At 52.8% G+C, this 24,559-nt stretch overlaps 3 protein-coding genes, 1 long non-coding RNA gene and 2 other non-coding genes across 9 annotated transcripts in view; 1 reads left to right on the top strand and 5 right to left on the bottom strand.

Moving 5' to 3' along the window:
* Positions 1 to 304: 304 nt before the first annotated feature.
* TAPBP (TAP binding protein) lies at positions 305 to 15,625 on the bottom strand. Its single transcript, XM_006105453.3, has 8 exons — positions 15,384 to 15,625; positions 15,061 to 15,231; positions 14,605 to 14,865; positions 4,358 to 4,756; positions 3,632 to 3,970; positions 3,468 to 3,557; positions 3,346 to 3,383; positions 305 to 1,747 (listed from the first exon to the last, which is right to left on the bottom strand). The coding sequence occupies exons 1-8, from the start codon at positions 15,418 to 15,420 to the stop codon at positions 1,736 to 1,738; spliced, it is 1,347 nt and encodes a 448-aa protein (XP_006105515.1). The 5' UTR covers positions 15,421 to 15,625; the 3' UTR covers positions 305 to 1,735.
* Positions 1,120 to 1,226, bottom strand: LOC111823795. Its single transcript, XR_002826899.1, has one exon. It is a non-coding gene; the product is annotated as a U6 spliceosomal RNA (small nuclear RNA).
* LOC111823792 lies at positions 13,938 to 17,387 on the top strand. Its single transcript, XR_002826897.1, has 3 exons — positions 13,938 to 14,578; positions 14,993 to 15,235; positions 17,263 to 17,387. It is a non-coding gene; the product is annotated as an uncharacterized LOC111823792 (long non-coding RNA).
* On the bottom strand, positions 15,642 to 19,338 carry ZBTB22 (zinc finger and BTB domain containing 22). 2 transcript variants are annotated; one of them, XM_006105452.3, is made up of 2 exons: positions 18,940 to 19,338; positions 15,642 to 18,292 (listed from the first exon to the last, which is right to left on the bottom strand). In XM_006105452.3, the coding sequence occupies exon 2, from the start codon at positions 18,214 to 18,216 to the stop codon at positions 16,324 to 16,326; it is 1,893 nt and encodes a 630-aa protein (XP_006105514.1). In that variant the 5' UTR covers positions 18,217 to 18,292; positions 18,940 to 19,338; the 3' UTR covers positions 15,642 to 16,323. The 2 variants fall into 2 exon arrangements, with proteins under 2 accessions (XP_006105514.1, XP_014303097.1); XM_014447611.2 differs by lacking the exon at positions 18,940 to 19,338 and adding an exon at positions 18,617 to 18,776.
* A 275-nt stretch (positions 19,339 to 19,613) lies between these two features.
* Positions 19,614 to 24,559, bottom strand: part of DAXX (death domain associated protein) — a 5,305-nt gene continuing 359 nt past the window's right edge. Inside the window, exons 1-7 of one of the 3 annotated variants that reach the window (XM_023746517.1) lie at positions 23,502 to 23,708; positions 22,524 to 23,355; positions 22,185 to 22,399; positions 20,978 to 21,206; positions 20,376 to 20,850; positions 20,008 to 20,230; positions 19,614 to 19,805 (exon numbers count right to left, since the gene is read on the bottom strand). In XM_023746517.1, coding sequence (XP_023602285.1) covers positions 19,746 to 19,805; positions 20,008 to 20,230; positions 20,376 to 20,850; positions 20,978 to 21,206; positions 22,185 to 22,399; positions 22,524 to 23,355; positions 23,502 to 23,708 — 2,241 coding nt within the window. In that variant the 3' untranslated portion in view covers positions 19,614 to 19,745. Of the gene's footprint in view, positions 19,806 to 20,007; positions 20,231 to 20,375; positions 20,851 to 20,977; positions 21,207 to 22,184; positions 22,400 to 22,523; positions 23,356 to 23,501; positions 23,761 to 24,559 lie in introns of those variants that run through there. The other 2 variants (XM_006105450.3, XM_014447610.2) reach the window with 2 other exon arrangements.
* Positions 21,898 to 22,024, bottom strand: LOC111823796. The gene has a single exon (XR_002826900.1). It is a non-coding gene; the product is annotated as a small nucleolar RNA SNORA66 (small nucleolar RNA).

The raw sequence follows: 24,559 nt of genomic DNA, 5'->3' as shown, positions 1-24,559 counted from the left end.
AGGACAGATTCCCGCGGGGCGCGTCAGGCGGCGGGACCGTTACTCCACCCCGCGGGACCGCACTCCCCGCCACCCACGCGGGCAGCGGCCGCAGTCCACCCACGGGGTTTCCCGAGAGCCGCGGGGCGGAGCCGGAAGCCGTCCCTCGGCTTCCAGGGGCGCGCCGGCGCTTTCCGGCGGGCGGGCCGGCCGGGACCTCCGCCTGGGCCGCGGGGAACCTGCGCGCGGGGCGCCCGACCCCAGGGGTTCCGCAGGGGGCTGGGCGCCGTGGGGAGGCCGCAGTCACTGGACCGGACACAGGTGGTGAAGGGAACAGCTTTATTCCACCCGACCAGACCCAAGCCCAGCCGCCGCCGCCTGCGGCCAGGGGTTCGGCCCGGCGAGCTTCCCAATATTTAGGGCGAAAAGAACACTCATGTGCCGAGCGCCCTCCAGTGGGCGCAGGGCCAAGGGGGACACAGCAGCGGGCAGGAGCGGAGCCCGGGCGCGGACAGACCACGGACGGCTGACCCACGGCCGTGGAGACGGCACCTGGGGAAGGCGGTCTCCGGGGAGGAGCAGGCGGACTGGTCCGGGTTCGCAGGGAAAGCGGGGTGGACCCGGCAGAGGGAGCAGAGCCCCGGGACCGAGGGGGTGGATAGGACAGGACAGTCCAAGCACAGGTCCTCAAGGGCAGGCCTGTCCCAGAGGCTACACAAGGCATACGAAGTTAAAACTACTTTCATGATAATGCTACGATGTTATTTGCCTTTTCTAACTCTTTCTCTCAAAATTGTACTGTGGAGCCCTGGCCGGCTGCTCAGTGATTAGAGCATTGGCCCGAGGACTGAAGGGCCGCAGGTTCCATTCGGGTCAGGGCCGGGTCCCTCTGTTGGAGGGTGATCAGGCCCTGGTAGGTGGGGGTGGGGGTGGGGGTGGGTGCAGGAGTCAACCAATGATGTTTCTGTCTCTACCTCTCCCTTCTACTCTCAAAATCAATGGGAGAAAATATTCTCTGGTGAGGATTAAGAAAAAAAGTGGAGTTTCCCAAAAACTACATGATGTGTATTTTACATCGCCTTCAAACCTAATGGGATGTGCCTGTGTATTATTCTGGGTTTGGTGTGTTTTTTTTTTTTTTTAAATATGGAACGCTTCATGAATTTGCTTGTCATCCTTGCTCAGGGGCCATGCCAATCTTCTCTGTATCGTTCCAATTTTAGTATATGTGCTGCCGAAGCAAGCACTGTATTCTTCTGTTTTAAACTTTCCTCAGTTTTTAAAAATTTAATTTTTTTGATTTCAGAGAAGGAGAAAGAGATAAACATAAATGATGAGAGAGTCATTGATCAGCTGCCTCCTGCAGGCCCCACACTGGGGATCGAGCCCACAACTGGGGCATGTGCTCTGACCAGGAATGGAACCATGACCTCCAGGTTCATAGGTTGAAGCTCAACCACTGAGCCACACCAGCCGGGCTAAACTTGCCTGTTTTAAGTTCTATTATGATAAATGTCTGTAGTTTGTAACCCACATAAGCAAAAGCTCTTTAGAGTCCTTGATAATTTTTAAGAGGTCCTGAGACTAAAAATTGTGAGAAACCACTGCCCTAGCGCTCTAAGAAGGTGAATGCCATGGATCTGTGACTGTGAAAAAAACACACCAAAAAAACAACAACTTTCCAGCCACTCAGTGGAGAGATTGAAAGCAGGAGCAGGTGACAGGTGATGGTGGCTTCCCCAGATGATGAGTGCCCTCACTGTGATTTCTGGAAAAGAAGTAAAAATGAGGTGAGGAATTCAGAGTTTTAGAAATCCAGGTGAGGTGCTCATGCATGTCTCACCCAGAGATAAAGGAACCATCATGGCAGAGGGGGGAGGAAAATGGAGCTAAATTCCGTCTCCTGCCTGGCAGACACTGTGCCAACTGCTTGCGCCCGCATCTTCCAGAAGAGATGCACGCTCTCCTCTGATCCTCCCAACAGCCCCTGAAGGTCCGCTGTCCACCACAGTAGCCACCACCACCACGTGTCTATTGAGCATTTGAAACATGGTGAGCCAGCATTGAGATTTGCTGACAGTTTAAAATAAACACCTGTTTTTGAAGACTTAGGACAGTAAAAAACACTAGAATTTCTTAAACTGATTACATGTTGTAATAATACTTTGGATATACCAGATGGAATAAAGTGTATTATTAATTTTACCTGTTTCTTTTTATCTTTCTGGATGAAAAATATGGAAAGTAGCCTCACAGGGTGATCTGATCATGAATTCCTAACTGGGCAGGTCATGGTGGGTAGTCACACCGCAGGCATATAACTTCTTCAGTAAATGGCTGATCTTTGCCTTGAGCCAGCCCTGTCCTTGCTTTTGTGCATCTAGGTCAACACACCTTTGAAATAGTAACCGCCGTCTAGAAAGCACATAAGCTCCCTTCACTATCCTGTAATCCGATCCCACCTTGCTTTCCCCCACCTTCATGGAATCTTCCTTACGTTCCCTCCTTAATTCCAAATGCATAAAAGCTGCTGCACTGTCATTTTGAGGAGCATTTGAGACCTTGCTTCCGGACAACTGTCAGTTTGGTTCAAATTAACTCTACAGCCCTGGTTGGGTAGCTCAGTTGGTTAGAGCATCATCCTGATATGCCAAAGTTGCCGGCTCAATTTCTGGTCAAGACACATACAAGAATCAACCAATGAATGCTTAAATAAGTAGAACAACAAATCAATGTTTCTCTCCCTTCATCTTTCTCTACATCCTAATTTTTAAGAAATTAGTTTTAAGATTTTAAAAAAATTCTCTACAGGTTTGAACATTTTTTATGTCAACACTTTTTTTAAAAGATTTTTAAAAAAATATATTTTATTGATTTTTTACAGAGAGGAAGGGAGAGGGAAAGAGAGTTAGAAACATTGATGAGAGAGAAACATCGATCAGCTGCCTCCGGCACACTCCCCACTGGGGATGTGCCCGCAACCAAGGTACATGCCCTTGACCGGAATCGAACCTGGGACCCTTAAGTCCACAGGCCGATGTTCTATCCACTGAGCCAAACCGGTTAGGGCATATCAACACCTTTTAATATGACTACTAGATTATTTAAGAGTACATGTGGCTTGCATTGTATTTCTATTGGACAGCATTGCCTAAATTATTTTTTTTATCCCTACACCCAAGGAAACAGATAACTGAGATGCTAGTTAAGTAGCATGTTCAAGATGGCAGGATTTCGCCCAGGTCTGTGTGAATTCCAAGGCCAGGTTCTGCCCACCATGCCAGCAGCCTCCCTCCGTGGGTGAGGAGTTGGGGGAAGGGAATGGAATGAGAAGGGAAAAATTAGGCAAAGGTGGAGCGCTTTTACCTTCTCCTTTGACTTCTTGGAAGTAGACAGGTAGACAGCTGTGGAGAGATGGAGAAGGTAAGGAAAGGTGTGCGGCTTCTGGGAGTAAGCAGGGAATGACTTTCCGGGCGGCTCACACTCACCTGCCCAGCACAGCACCTTGAGGAGGCCTAGGAGTAGGAAGGCGGACAGGAAGAGGCCGATGCCATCCTCCAGGGAGGGTCCAGAGCGACCTGGCAGGAGGGACGAGAGTGAGCTCCAAGCATCTTCCCAGCACCCCACCCCTCTCAATCCCCTTGGCTCTTACCTGCCACCTCCAAAGTGACTTCAGCGCTGCGCCCCAAGGGGGGCAGGCTGGGGTGGTGGACGCGGCAGGCATAGCGGGCCCCATGCTGAGCGGAGGTGACGGGGGCTGGCTGCAGGAGCCCCGAGAGGCTGACGGAGCCATCCGAGTGGTGGTGCAGGGCTGAGAGCCACTGGTGCCCCTTGGCCTCCTGAACGCTGCCGTTGGGGCCTCGGAGTTCCCACTCCACCTCCAGGCCCGCAGCGGGGTAGAAGTGGGACACAAGGCAGAGCAATTCTGGGGGTGCCTCCCCAGGGGCAGCCCATACAAGAGGTGCTGGCGTCAGGGACACTTTGGGGGGCTCTGGGATGAGAGTAGGAAGAGAGCATGGAGTGAATCAATCTCCACTGTCCTCCCTCATAAACCCTGTTTGCTCTCTGGCTTCCCTAAATCTAGGGGGGGGCACTTCTCCCAGGATGGTGATCCCCCTGTTTCCCCTTTGGTGTGTCACCTGACTTCTCATGTCAAAGCCCCGGTTCTCAGGGATCCCTATTCCCTCAGATTTTGGAACCTTCACTCCAGAGCCCCTCAGATTCCCAGGGACCCTCCACCCATTGCCTTTCTGACTCCCAATGACCTCAATATATTTCCCCCAATCACCCTGCATCCTCTTCTCCACTGTCCCTCCCTCTATCAGGGTGTCCCCCCAATCCCAGTGCCCACCCTCTACCCATGGGGACCCCAACTCACTCTGCACAGCAAGCTCCAGAGTGACCTGCCCTTGCAGGTATGACAGGTGTACGGTGGCCATATAGGCGCCCTCCTGGCGGGGCTGCACTGCGGGTAGCCTGAGAGTTCCATTTCCAGTCCAGGGACCCCATGGCTCGTTATCATCCCAAGCGGCAAATGCCACTGCCCCATCTCGGGCAGCTGGCGTTTGCCCATCTAGCCCAGGAGTTGCAGCCAGGAGCAGGTGCCCCTTACCCTGGTGCTGGTGTCGCCACTCCAGCCCAAAGGGAGGGGGACCTGGGGCCAGAGATGCAGTGGCCTCTGGGGTGGGGGGCATGTAGGCAAAGCTCAAGTCCAGCAGAGCATCCTGTCCCAGTCGGACTCGAGTGGTAGGCGTGTGGGTGACGACAGTCAGCACGGCTGGGTAAGATGGGGAGAGGAGTGCGATGGAGAGGCATGAGGGAAAGGAGGAAAAATAGAGAAATGGAGTTATAGGGATGACTCAACTCCCATTTACCCATCCCTCAGAAGACACCTCCTTTTCTGAGACTCACCATCTCCCGCCCTCCCTGCAAATCGCCTTTGCTCTGGGACTGGGTGGGACCCAGTGTGGCTGAAGGAGAGCCGAGAGGTCTAGAGAGGAATAGGGCAGGGCGTAAGGACAGCCCTTGCAGGCTGCTCTGAGCACAGCCCACTTGAGGGGGTTGGGGGGGGGAGACGGACAACGGGATCTGAGTGCACTTCTGACAGCCTGAGTCAGTCCAGTCTCCATGGACCACCCATAAAGACCCGCAGGCCTTTCTAGGTAAAGACTATGATGAATAAGGAATCATGACTTGATTCTATGGTGCTACACAGAGTGCTTGCTGACTGGAAGGTTCTGGTCTGGCCTAGACCTGAACACAGACCTCTGTGCTCTACTGAAGCAGCTGTCCTGATTAAGTACCTAGAGCAGTGATGGCGAACCTATGACACGCGCGTCAGAGGTGACACGCGAACTCATTTTTTTGGTTGATTTTTCTTTGTTAAATGGCATTTAAATATATAAAATAAATATCAAAAATATACATCTTTGTTTTACTATGGTTGCAAATATCAAGAAATTTCTATATGTGACACGGCACCAGAGTTAAGTTAGGGTTTTTCAAAATGCTGACACGCCGAGCTCAAAAGGTTCGCCATCACTGACCTAGAGCCTGGCTGCCCGGTTAAGCCCAACTCTGAAGCTATCCATGTGGCCTCGGGCCGGTTACGTCCCTTTTCCATGGCTCTGCTTCCTAATCTCCTAAATAAAGGTAATGATGATGATGCTAGTACCTATTTCATGGGGTTTGTACAGAGGCTTAAATTATTTAATCCCCTTGCTACCCATATTTATTCATTTCCTGATTCTGGGCAACAAAGACTATATATGAAAGGCAGCACAGTGCCTGGAACACAGCAAGTCTACAGCGTTTGCTGAGATTACCCTCAACCACCTGCCAGGCTCAACAGGGCCCAAAGCGGCATCTCTGCCACATTCCCCCTGCTCCAGTGCCCATCTTCCCTACCTTAATGAATGATCGACACTTGGAGTCACAAGATTCCTTCCTCTCATTCATTCAACTAATATTTATTGAGCAGCAAGGATAGAGGACAGACTGGTGAACAAGATGGGCAGCCTCTGCCGTCAAATTGCTTACAGTTTAACACGGGAGACAGATGAGCAAATTGCCAAATCTAATATGCTATGTGCTGTCCCCACCAGGCCCTAGTTTTATCTCCCAAACAGATCTATCTATGCCTAACTCAAGTTCTCATCAACATACATTTGGACAATTACAAGAGCCTCCTCTCTGGCCTCTCTATCCTCAGTCTTGCCTTCAATTCAACCCCTGCACTGTAGCCACAAGTCACTTGCTTGTTCAAAAGTCCCAGCTACCTTGGAAACCAACAACTAAAGTTATGGGCTGGAGCTAGATGGCCCCAGTTCAGTTTCTAGCCCTGCTTCTTACAAGCTGTGGTAAGTTACCTAATTGCTCTGTCTCAGACTTCTTCACCTGTTACTGGGGATAACATCAGTATGTAGTTCCTATGGCTGCTGGGAGGAATAAGTGACCTTACGCCTACGAAGTGCTTAGAACAGGGCCTGACATATAGGAAATGCTTGATAAATGCATTACTATTTCCATTACTATCATGAACTGGGTATCTAAGGAAAATTAGCTAATCTATATTTTCCTCATTAGTCCAATGATCTGATCTTTGCCTACCTTTTGTAAGAATCAAGTGAAATAACAGGCTCTTGGGAAAAATGGTGCTCGTGCTCACACCCCCCCCCACTTCTGATGGTTCACTATCACCTATGAAGCCCAGCTTTCAGAGTAATTCAACCCCAACCTACCTTTCCAGGCTTCTCTTGCACCCTAAGAAGCAACCACATAGAACCCCTTTAGAAACTCTAACTAGTAGAAACTCTAATCATTGGGAATTTTTTTTGCTTTGGTCATAAGGATCCTTCCATTTCCAAGGTTCCGCCCCATTTCCTCCCAAACATCTAAATAACTCCAAGTCCCTCAGGCCAGTTTCACTGCTACTTCCTCCCCAAAATGTCTGGGTCCTCCAGGTAGAAGTAATATTTTTTTCTCTTGTGATTATCTGTATGTGGTTTTCAATTCTAGTTTCTGAGGCCTACAAGGTTAAACTTCTCTAACCTCATGGGATTGTTTTTGTTCAACAATACAAAAAGTAGACCATGTCACTTAGTTTATCAAAATCCAGAAGCATACTTTTGAACTGTTAAAAACAACCTACAGGATCAGTAACAAAACCTGTCCTGCCCTAACCGGTTTGGCTCAGTGGATAGAGCATCGGCCTGCGGACTGAAGGGTTCCAGGTTCGATTCCGGTCAAGGGCATGTATTGGTTACGAGCACATCCCGAGTAGGGGGTGTGCAGGAGGCAGCTGATCAATGTTTCTCTCTCATCGATGTTTCTAACTCTCTATCCCTCTCCCTTCCTCTCTGTAAAAAATCAATAAAATATATATATTTAAAAAAAAAAAAAAACCTGTCCTGACCTGGCTAGAGTGTAGTTCCCATATGCCAAGGCTGCAGGTTCGATTCCCAGTCAGGACACATACAAGAGTCAACCAATGAGTACATGAATAAGTGGAACAAAATCAATGTTTCTCTCTCTCTCCCTCCCTTCCTCTTTCTCTCTAAAATCAATAAAAATGAAATAAAAGAAATAACAAAACCTAGAGGTTTCACAGTTTAACCCTTAATCTAACAGTGCTCTTTGGTAAGGGTTATCCTATATAATAAAAGCCGGAATGACTGGTTGCTATGATGCACACTGACCACCAGGGGGAAGACGCTCAACGCAGGAGCTGCCCCATGGTGGTCAGTGCGCTCCTACAGGGGGAGTGCTGCTCAGCCAGAAGCTGGGTTCATGGCTGGTGAGCGCAGCAGCGGTGGAGAGAGCCTCTCCTGCCTTCACTGCAGGTGGGCGGTAAGGAGCGAGGGATCCCAGACTGCGAGAGACCCAGACTGTGAGAAGAATGTCTGACTGCTGGCTTGGGCGGACATCCCCCTAGAAGTCCTGAACTGTGAGAGGGTGCAGGCCAGGCTGAGGGAACCCCCCCTCCCCCCCAGTGCATGAATCTCGTGCACCGGGCCTCTACTTTAAGCAATATTAGCCCTGCAGCACACAAACTAATCTCTGTAACAATACAAGTGTAAATACAGCAGGGCCAGAACAGTAAGAAAGTTTCTATTTTTGCAGCTTGTATAGGTTTTTGCTTTTCTGAATTTTTTCTTTCGTCTTTTTCTTGCTTTTCTGTCTTATAAAAAGTAAATGGTGCCCTAACTGGTTTGGCTCAGTGGATAGAGCATCCGCCTGTGGACTGAAAGGTCCCAGGTTCGATTCTGGTCAAGGGCATGTACCTTGGTTGTGGGCACATCCCCAGTAAGAGGTGTGCAGGAGGCAGCTGATCGATGTTTCTCTCCCATTGATGTTTCTAACTCTCTATCCCTTTCCCTTCCTCTCTGTAAAAAATCAATAAAATATATTTAAAAAAAAAAAAGTAAATGGTAACAACTATTATAAAGTACTTGAGGCCTGGTGCACGGATTTGTGCACCCGTGGGGTCCCTCAGCCTGGCCTGTACCTTCTCGCAATCTGGGACCCCTTAAAAATGTTAGACTGCCGGTTTCAGCCTGATCCTCGGGGGTTGGGCCATAACTGGCAGTTCACCATCCCCTGAGGGATGTAGTAGTGCTTGAAGTGGCAGGTGGCCGGGGAGGTGCCCGGGCCGGGCGCCACGCTGCTCCCTCTCACCATGGCCCCGCTGAGCCTGCTGCTGTGCTCTGTAGCACGTTGCCATGGAGGTGGGAGAGGCTCATGCCACAGTAGCCGTGCTGACCAGCGGTTAGCCCAGCGTCTGGCGCCCGTAAGTCAGCTAAGCAGTGCTTCCGCTGTGGGAGTGCACTGACCACCAGGGGGAAGCTCCTGCTTTGAGCGTCTGCCCCTTGGTGGTCAGTGCACATCATAGTAACCGGTCAAACAGTTGTTCAGTTGCTTAGGCTTTTATATATATAATAGAGGCCCAGTGCACGAATTCGTGCACCAGTGGGGTCCCTCGGCCTAGCCTGCAGGATCGGGCTGAAACCGGCACTCCGGCATCCCTCAAGTGGTCCTGGATTGCGAGAGGGTGCAGGCTGGGCCAAGGAACCCCACCAGTGCACAATCAGGGCTGGGGAGACACACAGGAGGGCTCCAGGGCGTGTCTGGCCCATCTTGCTCAGTCCTGATCAGCCGGACCCCAGCAGCAAGCTAACTTACTGGTCGGAGCGTTTGCCCTCTGGTGGTCAGTGCACGTCATAATGAGCAGTTGAGCGTCCTTAGCTTATCATTAGCATATTATGCTTCAATTGGTTGAACGGCCGACCAGACACTTAGCATATTAGGCTTTTATTATATAGGATAGAATAGATTACTGAAAAAAACTTAAACCCAAATCTAATTAAGCCTCTAGATCTAACTACCAATTTATAGTAAATATGGAGAAAAAGGAACAAGGGAAAATCACCCAATGAGTAAACAATTGGCCAAATACAGAATGTGGGAAATTCTATAGAACAAAGGACAAACCAATAGCATTTAAAACTTGGTGAGGGGAGGCAAATTTAAAAGAGATTTAACAGACAAAACTGTAGCCCTGGCTGGGTCACTCAGTTGGTTAGAACGTTGTCTGGTACACCAAAAGGTGGTGGTGGGGGGGTTCGATTCCCAGTCAGGACATATACCCAGGTTGTGGGTTCAATCCCCCATCGGCATGTACATGAAGCAACTGACTGATGTTGCTCACATCGATGTTTCTCTCTCTCCCCCTTCCTTTTTTTAGAATCAATGAAAAACATATCCTCCGGTGAGGATTTTAAAAAAAGAGAGACAAGCCGAAACCGGTTTGGCTCAGTGGATAGAGCGTTGGCCTGCGGACTGAAAGGTCCCAGGTTCGATTCCGGTCAAGGGCATATACCTGGGTTGCGGGCACATCCCCAGTAGGAGATGTGCAGGAGGCAGCTGGTCGATGTTTCTCTCTCATCGATGTTTCTAACTCTCTATCTCTCTCCCTTCCTCTCTGTAAAAAATCAATAAAATATATTAAAAAAAAAAAAAAAAGAGAGAGAGAGAGACAAAACTGTTATGGACTGAATATCTGTGGTCTCTCTCCTCCCCAAATTTGTATATTGAAATTTTGACCTGAAATACGACTATATTTGGAGATGGGAGCTATGAGGAGGTGAGAAAGTTTAATTATCTCATAAATGTAGAGCCCAGCCGAAACCGGTTTGGCTCAGTGGATAGAGCGTTGGCCTGCGGACTGAAAGGTCCCAGGTTCGATTCCGGTCAAGGGCATGTACCTGGGTTGCAGGCACATCCCCAGTGGGAGATGTGCAGGAGGCAGCTGGTCGATGTTTCTCTCTCATCGATGTTTCTATCTCTCTGTCTCTCTCCCTTCCTCTCTGTAAAAAATCAATAAAACATATTTTAAAAAAAAAATGTAGAGCCCAGTCTGATAGAGCTGGTGTCCTTGTAAGAAGAGAAATACCGGAGATGTCTCTCTCCTCCTGTGATGACACAGCCATAAGGGCCAGCTCTCACCAGACACCGACCTTGCTAGCACCTTGATCTTCTACCTGATCTTGGACTCGTAGCCTCCAGAACTGTGAGAAAATAAATTCCTGCAGTTTCAGCCACTGGTCTATATTTTGTTATGGCAGCCAGAGCAGATACAGCCACCAAATATAACATATGGACCTGCTTTTTATTCTGATTTGAGCAAACAGACAAACAAACAAACCCGTAAAATAACATCATTGAAACAAGTGGGAAAATTTTAATATGGGCTAGGAATTAAATATTATTACGGAATTATTGTTTGTTTTGTTAGGTATGATAATGGTATTGTGGTGTTTCTTAAAATATGATTTCATTGATTTGAGAGGAAGGGATAGGGACAGAGAGTTAGAAATACTGATGAGAAACACCAATGGGTTGCCTCACCACCCCCAACAGATCAAGCCTGAAACTCGGGCATGTGCCCCCACCGGGAATCGAACTGGCAACTTCACCTCAACCAACTAAGCCACATCAGTGGCTGGGCTGTGGTTTGTTTTTGTGGGGGTTTTTGTGTGTGTGTGGTTTTTAAATATATATATATTTTATTTCAGAGAGGAAGGGAGAGGGAGAGACAGAAACATCCATGATGGGAATCACTGATTGGCTGCCTCCGCCCCCCCCCCCCCCCATGGGGATAGAGCCCACAAAGAAACCCCGGCATGTGCCCTGACTTGGGAATTTAACTGTGACTTCCTGGTTCATAGGTCAATGCTCAACCACTGAGCCACGCCAGTCAGGCTGTGGTTTGTTTTTTAAAGTCCTTACTTAATAAAGATGCTTTCTCTACTCAGTCGTAAAAAAAGAAGGAAATTTTACCCTTTGCAATAGCATGGGTTTGTAGGGTGCGGCTATAGGGTTAAGTCTCGGACTGACCTGTTGGCAAAGCCACAAACAAGTCACAGCTTAGAGGGCACAGCCCTCTTAGCATAATTAGGCTTGACCTTATCACACTCCCTAGATCTTATCTGGGAAGCTAATGGGCTGAGGGAGATGCAGCAAGTGCTGCCAAAACAAGTGAAACTCAAAGAACACTGTAACTATGGTGACCAATACCTTGTTTACATCTGGCTATAAAATAAAGGCTCAGCTTGCCTCTGGATCTCTCTCTGTGGCCTCAGCCAGGCACAGGAAGATCCATCTAGACCAGCCGTGGGCAAACTACGGCCGCGGGCCGGATCCGGCCAGTTTGAAATGACTAAAACTAAAAAAAAAAAAAGACCGTACCCTTTTATGTAATGATGTTTACTTTGAATTTATATTAGTTCACACAAACACTCCATCCATGCTTTTGTTCCGGCCCTCCGGTCCAGTTTAAGAACCCATTGTGGCCCTCGAGTCAAAAAGTTTGCCCACCCCTGGGCTAGACCCAGCTTATTCTCTTTGTCTGTCATTACTTCATCCTTCACTACCCTCACTCAGGCTTTCGAACCCTTGGCTGAGCTGGCTCGGCACATGGGTAGACCTGGAGAGCATTATGCTAAGTGAAATAAGCCAGTTAGAGAAAGACAAGTACCATATGTGTTCACTCATATATGGAATCTAATGAACAAAATGAACTAACAAGCAAAACAGAGACAAACTCATAGATAGAGAGCAGGCTGACAGCTGGGGTGGGAGTGGGTTTCTGGTGGGTGTGGAGGGATTGAGAAAAGAGGAAGAGAAAAAATTCATGGGGGAAAAAAAGATACTTTCTGAATTACTTATGAGTAAAATATAATGCCTGGGATCTTCTTTAAAACACTTCAAAAAGAGAGAAGAAGAAAAAAAAAAAGAGAGAGAGAAGAATGCCCGGCTGGCATGGCTCAGTGGTTGAATATCAACCCAGGAACCAAGAGGTTGTGGGTTCGATTCCTGATCAGGGCACATGCCCAGTGTGCGGTGTGCAGGAGGCAGCCAATCAATGATGTTTCCCTCTCATCAATGTTTCTATCTCTCTATCCCTCTCCTTTCCTCTCTCTCAAATCAATTTTTTTTAAAAAGAGACGAAAGTAGGTGGGAGGATGGGTTTTGATAAAATGTATTATCTGTACAAATAGCTGATGGGTATATAGGGGTTCATTATACCATTCTCTGTACTGTTGTGTATCTTTGAGATTTTTCCATAACAGTATTTTAGAAGAATGATGAGACTTAAGTATCATACAACGTATGCTAATAAAGTATATTTGTCAACAAACGTTTTAAAGTATTTGATAACATGTATAAATGTATATTAGCAAAATTATCAATGATCTCTGATTCTGGAGGGAAGATTCCATGCCCTCCCCTCCTCACACACACACCCAGTTTGCTGGCTCCCTGGATCCCCCTGGGGGGGGGGGGGGTTGACAAATCTGCCAAGAACCTTCTTGAGAACAGAATCTACATCATATCACTTTTGTAACCCTTACAGGGCCATCTCAGAGATTCTGATTTAATCTGCCTGGAGTAGGACTCAGTATATTTTATCTTTTTAAAAATTGATTTGAGAGAGAGAGAGAGAGAGAGATTGGCTGCCTCCTGCACACCGCACACTGGGCATGTGCCCTGATCAGGAATCTGTTGCCTCTCATACTCTCCTAAAGCATGAGAGGAATTGAATCCCCAACCTAGGTATGTACCCTGAACGGGAATTGAACCCGCCACCTCCTGGTGCATTGGACCAACTGAGCCACACAGGCCAGGGGGTGGTTCCAGTACTTTTCAGAAACTCCCAAGAGAATTCTTATTTGCAGCCTGTAGGAACTACTGGGCCCTAAATTTGTTCTTGGTGCTAATAAATATTTATAGAGTCAGTGAATAAATTAACAAAGGGGCTCCCTTGATAGTCACAACAACGGAAAGGCAGATGGGAAACAGTGTACACATTTTACGGCTGAAAAAACAGACTGAGAGAAAAGGGCATCCCCGCCCCACTCCAGTGAAACCAGCAGCTCTGGGAGATACTCCTCCACACTGGCGAGAGCCATGGTGCCCAGAGTGGGTGTGGGGAGCAAGAATGGAGTTGTGCTGAGTCCATTTCCCTGGTCCTGCGGGTGATTCTCGCTCAGTGAGGCCGGTGGTGGGGAAGAGGTTCTGGGGAGGGAAGGTGCAGGCCTAGGTTGGGGTTGACCTGATGCTCAGGGTGTATTTTTTACATAAAATCGCACAAAACTGAGGGGAAGCCTAGGACTCGACTCCTATCCTCCCCACTCCGCTGCAAGCCTGTGGAGCTCCTATATATCCCCGTCAGACCTTCCCTCTTCCTCTTTTTTTTAAAAAATATATTTTATTAATTTTTTACAGAGAGGAAGGGAGAGGGACACAGAGCCAGAAACATCGATGAGAGAGAAACATTGATCAGCTGCCTCCTGCACACCTCCTACTGGGGATGTGCCCGAAACCAAGGTACATGCCCTTGACCAGAATCGAACCTGGGACCCTTGAGTCCGCAGGCCGACGCTCTATCCACTGAGCCAAACTGGTCATGGCGACCTTCCCTCTTCTTGCTTTACCCTCCCCTACCATCTCCGAGCCCCCGCGAAGTGGTGGACCTCTGGGCCTCACCCCGAGCTGGCCAATGCTTGCAATGGGAACCGTCTGGTTTCCCGCTGTCCCTGCACCCACTCGAGCACAGCACACCGTTTGGTGACTACAGGGCCTGCGCATCCCCAGGTGCCATAGGGAAGGGGCTGTCAGAAAGGCCAACGCGCTTGAGCGCAAGAGCCCTCACTTCGCTGATGGCCGCAGCACACGGGTGGGGCTGGAGGCTGGTTTTTGACACAGTGTGAACCCCGCAAAGGTGGGGGTGCCTAGCGAGATAGAGATCTGGGAGGGAAGTTTCTGCTCCGAGGCCCTGGAAATCACGTGGCCTTACAACTGCCTTAAGGCCTGGTGCCTGGAAACCCCCGTCTCTCTTCAAAGCCCCGCCCCAAAACTCAGGGGTTTTTGTGTGAGTTTTGTTTTTTCACTGGTCAGGGCTGGAAGACACAGCAGCGATAGTTTCCTTTCAGCCGACCCCACTCGCTTTACAAATAAGGAAACGACTCCTATTGGGGAAATGACTCGCTCAAGTCTACACAGCAGTGGCCGGCTGATCCGACCCTTAGAATCCACCCATGTAGCCCGCTTCCCCGCCCCGGCTACCTGTTGCCATGGTGATGACTGCAGGCTCCGGCTGAGACTCGGACTGCGGTAGCAGGAGGCTGGAGAGGCTGACGACCGGGCTGGACACACTGACCATGAACCAAGTCCCGTCCAGGGCCCGCGGGCAGCTCTGCTCCGGGGCCAGGCCCCTGACCCACTTGGCCGGGGCGGGGAGCGGGACGTAGCGGCTCATCTCGCAGTGCGGCGCGGGGGCGCTGGCGGGGTACCGCCTGAAGGCCGACTGCAGGGCGCCCGCAGGGTCTGCGAAGGCGGGGAGGGCAGAGGGGTCACTGCTGGGCAAGGGCTGGGGAGGACCGTGTCCAGGGAACTTCAAATGCACAAACTACCCGGCAGGGAGCGATCCGCAGAAACCAGACTCATTTTACAGAGGAGGAGCCGAGCTCGAGGTCGCGCGAGCGGAGGCGGGGAGGTGGAGGCGAGTCCGGGAAGACTCACCGCGCACTTGGAGGTAGAGCTCGGGGTCCAGGTCCGGCCGGGGCGGCGGTGCCCCCGGGCCCTGGCGCAGCAGCAGCGCGGCCGGTCTCTTGGCCAGGCGGCCTCCGCCCGCGTCCTCCACGAGCCAGCACTCGATCACGGCCGGTCCCGCCGAGACCGCGCTCGCCCAGCCTGGGTAAGAGGGGCGCGCTGAGGGGCGGCTCAGGAGGCAGGTGCCCCGATCTCTAGGGACTTGTAGGGGCGCGCGGCGGGGTCACCTCCCTTCGCTTCCCCCGCCCCCCCCCCGTTCGGTTCCAGGGCAAAGAGGCGCGGGGCTCGCTCACCCAAAGCCACAGCGAGGAGTAGGGACAGGGGCTTCATGGCGCCGCGATCTCTTCAGCCCCAAGCCTCCAGTTCTCCTTTCACTTTCTCTTTCCGCCAACTGCCAGCCGGAGGGCGGAGGAAATCCCCGCCCGGGGCGGGCGCGGGCGCGTGGGCGGCAGGTGCATCCTTCGCGGGAGGGGAGGACGCCAGACCGCCGCTCCAGTGCTGGTCCGGGGTCCGCTGCCCCGCCCCACCCCGCCCCCCCCACCCCCGGCCGCCGCACCTCTGAGCCCGAGCCCAGCCCAACCCTAGGCTCCTCCTCCCGCCTCCTCCCCGCAGAATCCACTTCCTTGAGAACCATTACCCCGCCTTCCCCTACCTGTGCCGGGTCCCCAGCAAACACATAGGGGTTGTGGGAAGCCAAGTGAAACGACCAATAAATATTTTAATCACCGTTTAAAAAAAATAAGATTTAAAATAAAAACCTTGTACTCCTACGACTCCCTCCCTCCCTGTCTCCACGAGTTGAGGGGCCCCAAGGAAAGGGAGTGATTAGGGTAGATTTAAGGAGCACATCCTTGGGGGAGGGGTCTCGGACAAGGATGGGGCTCCAGGCCTGGTCCCCACAACAACACCGACTTTACAACCACCTGACCCTTGACCCTGGGACTCCAGGAAGCTCAACAGGCGCCCTCTCCCTCCCCCCACCACGTGCGCCCTGTTCTGGAGCCCGGGCTTCGGTGCGCCCTGAGGGAGAGGAAGGGCTGAATTTCCGGATATTGGAGGGGGAGGGGCTGAGTGGGACGGGGTGGTGATGGCGCCAGGTGGCGCCCCCTGCAGAATATATACAAGTCCGTACGATGAGGAAGACAGTAACAGCAGTGGGAGAGCACCGGGGCCCCAGCGCTCCGGCTCGTGCTCCGTTTCCTGCCGTGAAAACTGCCCCCGTAGCCCGCTCCTTTAGTTTGCTCCTCCACCCCCACTGAAGCCCATCTCCACTTTGTGAGCGCCCGGTGGGGACCAGACCCCACGGCCCAACGGGGGCGTGGCCCCACTCCCCTCGTCGATGTTGCCCGCGCCCACCCCGGGGGACTCTCTCTTGGGCGGCAAGGCTGGCCCTGTGGGTCCCGGTCCAGCCCCGCCCCCACCCCCACCCAGGCGGTGCCGGCGCTCACAATGTCCACGGTGGCGCATGAAGCTGTCCCGCCACATGAACTTCTTGGCGCAGACGCCGCACTCGTAGGGCTTGAGGCCTGTGTGTGTCTTCATGTGCTCGGTCAGGTGGTGCTTCATCTTGAACTTTTTGTTGCACACGGGGCAGTCAAAGGGCCGCAGGTTGAGGTGCATGTTCACGTGACGATCTCGCATGCTCTTGTGGGAGAAGGCCTTCCCGCAGTGGCACAGAAAGATCTTATTCCCGTCCCCGCTGCCTGTCCCTCCAGGGGTCCCACCAGCGCCACCCGGGACACCCAGGCTCCCTGCGGATGTGCCCCTCAGAGTCACAGCCCCGTGTTCAGCTTGGTTCCCTGGCGGCTGGCCTGGAGCCTGTGAGGAGGAGGAAGGCGATGGGAAGACTAGGATCTGGTTGCCCTGCACGTCTACAGGAAGCAGGGGCCGTGATGGGAGGGAGGGGGCATAGGAGGAAGGGGTGGGCCTCCCTGAATCATCAAGCTCTGCCCCAGGACCCCCACCCTCATAGGGGCCAAAGTCATTGGAGGACTCACAGAAATTCACCTGCTCCTCTCCCTTGCCTGGAGGCTCAGTCAGGGTCCGGACATCACTTATGCTAAGGGTGGCCTCGGGTCCTCCCCCCGCTGAAACCCCCGACCCTCCCCCTAGCTCCTCTTCTTCATCATCCTCACAGGTCAAAACCAGGTCTTCCTCCTCCTCCTCTTCCAGATCTTGGTCTTGGGAAACCAGGGGCGCTGATGCTGGGCAGCTTCCACCCCGCTTTACATATATCCAGTGCTTCTGTGGCATGATGCTGGGGGGCGCATAGGTGGGCCGTCGGAGCCCCGCCCCAGGAACCATCGAACCCCTGCCGTCCCCACCATCATCGCACAGCTCATCTGCCTCCAGTAGCAGCTTCCCAGAGGTAGCGCTCCCACTGCCAACCACAGGGACTGGGAATACAGGGCCACCTCCTCGACGCTCCCCGCTGCCCACTGCAGAAGCCGCAAACACCTCTTGGGAGGAAGATGAGAAATCAGTAGACTCTCGGGGGCTGAAGTAGTTGCTGCTGCTGGGGGATTGATTCTCACTGGCCCGACTGGAGGCATGGGAGCGCACAGAGCCCACGGTGGCAGAGGCCACAGTGGCCCCACTCCCTGATGGAACCCCAGCACCAGGGGCAGTGACTGAGGAGGCTGCAGCCGTGGTCACGGTGGTGGTGGCAGAGGCCCGACCTTCGCGAAGGAGCTCCGTGCATTTATCCACAATGTGCCACATTTGGAGCACAGAACCCACTGTGAGGAAGTTGACAATGTCAGCAGCGGCCATGCTGAGGCGACCAGTGTAAGCTGAAGCCAGGACAGTCTCGAAGGCGCCTGGGTCCATGACGCTGGGCAGTGAGATGGAGGTCATGCCCTTGAGTAGGACCTGGTCGTGGAAGTAAGGGGAGGAGGCAGCCAGGACAGCACGATGAGCTCTGAACTCCCGGCCCTGCACTCGGATGGACACATCGCAGAGCTGGCCCTGTAGTCGCTGCTGATTGAGGGACTCCAGGAGGGCACTGGTTACCTCCGGGAAGGACACGTGTACCACTGCAGCTGCAGGCAGGGGCAGTGGGGGCGGGGCCAGCGACAGAGGCACAGGGAGTGCTGCCCCACTTGGAGACAAAGGAGATGGCTCCATGGTGTGGAGGGTGGAGGGAGGTGGTACCCCCCCAGCCACAGGAACAAGGGAAGGAGGAGGGCGGCCGGGGGGGTCTCTGGAAAGAAAAAAAGAATAACACAATGAAACAGCCCTTTACAGTTTAAAAATATGTTCACACCCATTTTTTGAGTAACTCCCCACACAATGCTGTGAAGTTAGGTATTCCTCTCAACACCACTTGAAAGGTGAGGAAACTGAGGCTAAGAAATACCAAGAGATTATTCATGGCCACAGCCATCAAGTGGCAGCGCCAGCAAACTCAGTTGTCCTGACTCCAATTCAGTGCTTTCCTTGGAGATTAGAGAAATAGGTACTCTGGGAATGGGGTGCCTCCCCTTGGAATTTCCCATTTGCCAGAGAGCCTCTTTCCAAAATTTACCTTGTTGATGTTTTGCACCCTTTTCTTGGGAGGGGGGCAGGTCTGCTCCGTTACTGAAAAACACTCTCTCTCTGCAGTTCCCTTTAGGCAATGCTCCAGGCTCTTTCGAGGGTCACGCCCCTTTTGCCCCCCCACGTCGAGACCCGCCCCCCAGCCCATTCGGCCACGCCCCCTTCAGGACCCGCCCCTGTGGCCTTTTGGCCCCGCCCCTTGTCTGCCCCCGCCCACACAGGGCCCCGCCCCCCTCTGCTCCGCCCCAAGAGTTACTTTGACCGCCTCTCCCACCCGGAAGGCGCCCCTAAACCCTGCGCGTCTCCGCTTACCGGGCCGCGCGCCCCGGGGCCCCCCCGCCCCTCACTCGGCCGCCAGAGCCGCAGCTTGGGCCCCTCCCGCCGCCATCTTGCGCCGACTCCCTCCGCCTTCCGCCTCCGCTCCGCCTCCTGCCCGTTCGGCTTTAAAGGCACAGGCGGGCACCCTGCTCGTGTCGCTGGGCAATACTTGGCCGACTCAGTCACTTCTCCTTTAAACACAGTTACTTCATTACGTCTTAAAGGTACCAGGTCTCTCCCGCCGCTGAGGACTCAGGACTTGGTTTGGCCGAAGCACTCGTTCTCCTTTAATTCTGTAAGCCTGCCTCTTCCCTTGGAGCTGTGGCCATTAGCGGGTTTGCGGGATCTAAACGCCCTAGAATCCCTGAAGTCCCGCCCCCTTCCTCCGGGCCTGGATTGGCCAAGTAACCTTGAGTGGGCCCCTGATTGGCCTCTTTACTCCTACGGCTCGAAGTGGAAAAGTAAAGAGCTCAAGCACATTTTTCCAGGTGAAACTCCAGCAGAGCGGGGCTAAGGGTAGGCTAGCAAGGACAGATCCAGGGCTACCGCGGGGCCGGCCGGCAAACCCTGAGCTAGAGAACAGCTGGTGCCAATTGGTGAGGGCAGAAGGACAAAGACAGGGATGCAATAAGAAAAGAACTTTATTGTTTAATGTAAAACAAGTTGTGTTTTTTTTTTTGGTTTTTGTTTTTTTAAAAGAAACACCACCAAAAAGGGATTAGCTCAGTCCATCCCTTCCTCAGTCATCTGCTTCCACATCCTATCCTCAAACATTCTGGAGTCAGGGAGTGATGGGGAGGCTAATCAGAGTCTGAGAGCACGATGATCTCCTCTGGATCGCACTGTGTGGCCACACTCATCTGTAAGTGAGTGAGACAAGAGTCAGAGAGGTCTGGAATATAGGGGGAGGAGAAACATAGGGAAGGACTTATTAAAGATTAAAAATTGGGTAGGAAGAAGGAAGACAGAGGATGTGGTGAGTGCAATATTCAGATGGTGCACCTGAAAATGAACAGACACGGAAAGAGAATGAAGTCAGGAAAAACAGCCTCCCCCTCTTACCTTGAAAGTGCTAGGCTGGGAGGGTTGTAACTGGGGGGTTAGGGACAACTGGGCTGGAGATGGGCTGCAGAGGGAGCTGGTCACCAGGCCATGGCTGGGAGAGTCCACTCTTGTTGAGGAATCAGCAACTGGTACCATGGAAGCCAAAGGGGAATGTGGGCTGGGCAGGGTACATATCTTCTTCCCAGTCTTCTCATGTACTTCCCTTTGCCCTTCCACATAGCTAGGGACAGAAACATAAGTGTAGGCAGTCTGGGACTGGAGGGAGAGTGTCAGTCTTTCCCAGCAGACTCAGTTCCTCAGTACTCCTCTTAGATAGCCCCCTGCAATCCCTCCTTCGATCCCCTCTTCTTCCTCCTTGTTGTTACCTGCTTCCTAAAGGTCCTGCTCCTGTTTGCCTCTCCTTCCGAAATTTTTTGCAGGGGGGACTAGAATTTCCCCAGGTGTGAGGAGAGACACCTCCATTGAAGGAAGTGGAGGTGACCGTGGCTGCTCCATTCTCCACAACAGTGGTGAGGGGGTCCTCTGATTGCTTCCTGGAAGAGGAAATGTCCCCCTCCTCAGGGGAAGGGGTGGTATCCACAGTCAAGGCTTCAATCTCGAGCTCAAAGACCTGAGACACAGGGCTCTCTTTCTCCTGGGGCACCTCCTCCGGAGAGTCTTCATTGCTTCCAGCATCTACACTGGAGAGTGCCAGGGGCTCTTCTGACAGCGAAGATGGTAACACTGTGAGTCCTTTGTTTTGCTGCTCCCCTGAAGACCCGCTGCTCCCTTTGCTAGGTTCCAGGTACTTTTCGGTGGAGATCTGTGGTGGGCACATGGGGCTCTGGTCTCCATCCTTATCTGAAAAAAAGAAAAGAGGGGAGGGGTAGCATGAGAACTAGGGGAAGAACACTGCCAAGAAGGGTCTCAAACAGGTGGCGTGCCCAACACAGGGAACTGACACGTGAAAAGACTTTCCTTGACATACCTGCTTCTTCCTCCTCTTCCTCCTCCTCCTCCTGACCTTCCAGTATCAGTTCCAGATCCCCCTCTTCTTCGGAATCTGTAGTCTCCTCTTCCTCCTCTTCCTCTTCTGCCTCCTCTTCCTCTTCCTCCTCCTCTTCTTCCTCCTCTTCCTCACTTTCCTCATCTTCTTCATCATCTGTCTCAGCCTTAGAGGAGGTAGGGTGTTCCTGGGATGCCATTCCACTAGGGCCCTGGGGAACAAAGGAGTTTCTCTAAGAAATCTCTTGCCCTGATCGGTGTTCTCAGTGGTTAGAACGTCCAGCCTACTCACTAAAGGGTTGCAGGTTCGGTTCCTGGTCAAGGGCACCAAGGACACATACCTCACCCCCCCCTTCAAACCTCCCTTTCCCCCAGTAGGGGTGTGTGGTAGGCAACCAGTGGATGTGTCTCTCTTACATCACTTTCTCTTTCTCTCCCTCCTTTCCTCCCCTCTACTCTCTCTGAAGAGCAATGAAAAAAATATCCTCAGCCCAGCCAGTGTGGCTCAGTGGCGGAACATCAACCTATGAACCAGGAGATCATGGTTTGACTCCCAGTCAGGGCACATACCAGGTTGCAGGCTGGATCCCCAGTGGGGGGCATGCAGGAGGCAGCTGATCAATGTTTCTATCATTGATGTTTTTCTCTCTCCCTCTCCCTTCCTTTTTTTTTTTTATTATATTTTATTGATTTTTTACAGAGAGGAAGGGAGAGAGATAGAGAGTTAGAAACATCGATGAGAGAGAAGCATCGATCAGCCGCCTCCTCCACATTTCCTACTGGGGATGTGACGGTAACCCAGGTACATGCCCTTGACCGGAATTGAACCTGGGACCCTTCAGTCCGCAGGTCGACGCTCTATCCACTGAGCCAAACCGGTTTCGGCTCTTTTTTTTTTTTTTACACTGTACTAGGATAGAATGAACCACCTCAGTAGCTTCTGAGGCTAATACATTTCTATCACCACAATTACTTTAGCAAACCTGGTTCCCTTCCCTTTCTGAAATCAATAAAAATATCTTTTTTTAAAATCCTCAGATGAGGACTAACAACAACAAAAAGAAATCCCTTGCCTCAGAGGGTCTGGGTCTATATTCCTTCTGCAAACTCCCCCATCAGTCACCCTAGACTCCTGCTGGCCAGAGCAGGGAAAGAACAAGATTTCTCTAAAGGGTGTATCCCTTCCACACCTCACCAGAATCCAAGGAGGCTTTGGGGGGATCTGGAGAATGGGAAGAGGTGGCTTGGGGGAGCCGGGCTTTTCTCTTCTGTCTCTCGCCCTCCTCACTCTTGTCTTGCATCATCGCATATTTGGAGATGATTTCATCCAGTCGGCTCAAAGCCAAGCTCCGGTTTTCCCTAAGGCGCCGGGCCAGGGCAGGGTCTGACAGAGCAGGGTCAATGCCTGTGTGGGAAGATAAAAAGTCAGAGTACTCAGCCCAAACCCAATAGAAGGGACTAGAGAGATGCCCCCTCTACCACACACCTGACATCTAAGGGTCATTGATGGGCATCTCACTAATCCCTACCTGGCCTATAATCATCTGTGAGATGACAGCCAAAGTTGTAGATCAGATCAAGGTGGCGTCGCTCCTGTAATCTGATGCCCACATCTCGAAAGGCATCTTGAGCCATGAGCTGGAGCTGCTGTCGGGGGAGGCCAAGGCTGTGCCGAACAGCTGCCTTCTCCACGGCCCGCAGCACAGCTCCATAGTCAGGGAAGGTATCAGGCCCTGGCTTGTTGATGAGCCGCTCAATGCGCCTGTTAACCTCTGGGTAGCGGGTGCCACGGTAGGGAATGCGCTGCTCTATGACTCGGCCTGTCAGCGAAGAGCAGTCTTTCAGCTCACACAGCCGCCCAAAGAGACGGATCAGCTTCCGCTTCAGCCTTGCCTCCTGCAGGTATGTGGAGTCTGGGTCATCCAGTTCTTGGAGATCCAACTCCTTTTCCTGCAGCCGTCGAATCTCTGCCACATAGAGCGCTAACAGTTGCTCCAAGCGCTGGATCTGCCGCCGGGAGCCACGGGTCCTTGGGGCCTCAGAGCCGGTGGTCTCGGCATTTGTGGGGTCTGAGGAGGGGTCTGCAGGAGGGTTACTCCCAGAGGGCTCACTAGAGGTGGTGGCCACAGGGGCAATGTTCATTTTTTTCTTGGCCGAGTGAGCCTTGAGAACAGTGCAGAGCTCATTGATGTACACGTAGAGCTTAGCCGGTCGGCTCTGGGCCCGAGACAGCACCCGAGAGAGGATGTTACAGAACTCAGCTGAGGCCAAAAACAGAGCGTGGGCACGCTGCTGCCGTTTACAGAGGAACGGGACCACATCAGGATGGTCCTCTGTCTGCGCCTTGCACAGTTCAAGGAACTGGAGGGTTCGGGGAAGAAGGGAGGGAGGGAGACAAGGGAGGGGTTGAGAGAAAGAAGGCAGGTAGTGTTAGTGAGGAAGAAAGGACAGGAGAGCCAGGCAGCACCCCTCTCCCTAGGATACAAGTCTTCCCCCCCAAAGCTCACCTCTTCAAAAAGCTTCTCATTCTCCAACTTGTAGCATTTCTTGCCGCCCGAACTACCATTCCCTCCAGCCCCATGGGGCTGAGAGGAGGCAGGGGCGTCAGCCGGGGGTGAGGCCGGATTGGGGGGTGGGTGCGAGGGCCCCGGCTGCACCGCTGCTTCGTCTTCGTCATCATCATCCAGCACAATGATGCTGTTATCGGCGGCCATGGAGGATCAGATCCCCCGGAGGGAGCGAGTGCTGGGGACTTGGTAATTCCTGCTGGAAGGGGACGGGGCCTGAGGAAGAGCCTCCTCAGCTGAGCCCCATCCCTTCAAGTCACACATCTCCCCATCTTCTCGGCTTCCAGCGACACCCAGCCCTGCCCGACGCGTCCTCGCTGCCTGTCCACAGCACACCGTGTTTGGGGCCCTGTCACAGGGAGTCCCAAGTCCCCACCCCCAGCTCCACCCCTCAGATGACATCCGGTCTTTCAGTTGCGTTTCCCCAATATTTCTCTTAATTGCCAAGTTGCCTTTTCCTCCCACCCCGGGCCACTTCCCACACTGCGCCCCACATCGATCTCCCCGCCCTCCGCGCGCAGACACTGGAACACAGCCTGTCACCCCGCCTCACCTGTTCCCCTCTGCCCTCCAACACGCCAGTGCACCCCTCACCCCTCCTCAAGGATCACCCCAACTCACAGACGCCGAGGCAAAGCAGGTTCCCTCCCAACAATACACCCCCCTTTCTGAATTGTCTCCCTGTTCCTCCCGGATGGGTCTCAACCCGGGGAGTCGGGTCGGACGTCGCTCACCTCAGGTCCCTCCCTCTCACCGCACCCTAATCTTCCCCATTCTCTCTGCGACCGGCGGCCGATGGCGAGCCCCGCGCCGGGTTCCCCCCGACTCCTCTCGGGTCCCAACCCCAGGTCGGCTCCTTCCCCGAGACGAGCTTCCCGCCAAGGCCCCTCCCCTACCGCAACCCCAAGGGCCACGCGAGGGGGCTAGAATAGGATCCCTTCTATCGAAACCCATAAACGCCGGACGCGACCAGGCAAGACAAAGAAGAGGGGAGAAGG

The sequence above is a fragment of the Myotis lucifugus genome, unplaced genomic scaffold, assembly GCF_000147115.1.
Source record: "Myotis lucifugus unplaced genomic scaffold, Myoluc2.0 scaffold_687, whole genome shotgun sequence".
NCBI lineage: Eukaryota > Metazoa > Chordata > Mammalia > Chiroptera > Vespertilionidae > Myotis > Myotis lucifugus.
The sequence above is the reverse complement of the archived record's forward strand: the minus strand, read 5'-3'. Positions and strand labels throughout refer to the sequence as shown.

Excerpts from the sequence above, each read along its gene's own strand:
- TAPBP (XM_006105453.3), bottom strand. The coding sequence starts at position 15,420 with ATGAAGCCCCTGTCCCTACTCCTCGCTGTGGCTTTGG. Across the intron at positions 15,232-15,383 it reads ACTCCTCGCTGTGGCTTTGG|GCTGGGCGAGCGCGGTCTCG; the intron begins GTGAGCGAGCCC and ends CCTCTTACCCAG. Across the intron at positions 14,866-15,060 it reads GCTCTACCTCCAAGTGCGCG|ACCCTGCGGGCGCCCTGCAG; the intron begins GTGAGTCTTCCC and ends CCGCCTTCGCAG.
- ZBTB22 (XM_006105452.3), bottom strand. The coding sequence starts at position 18,216 with ATGGAGCCATCTCCTTTGTCTCCAAGTGGGGCAGCACTCCCTGTGCCT.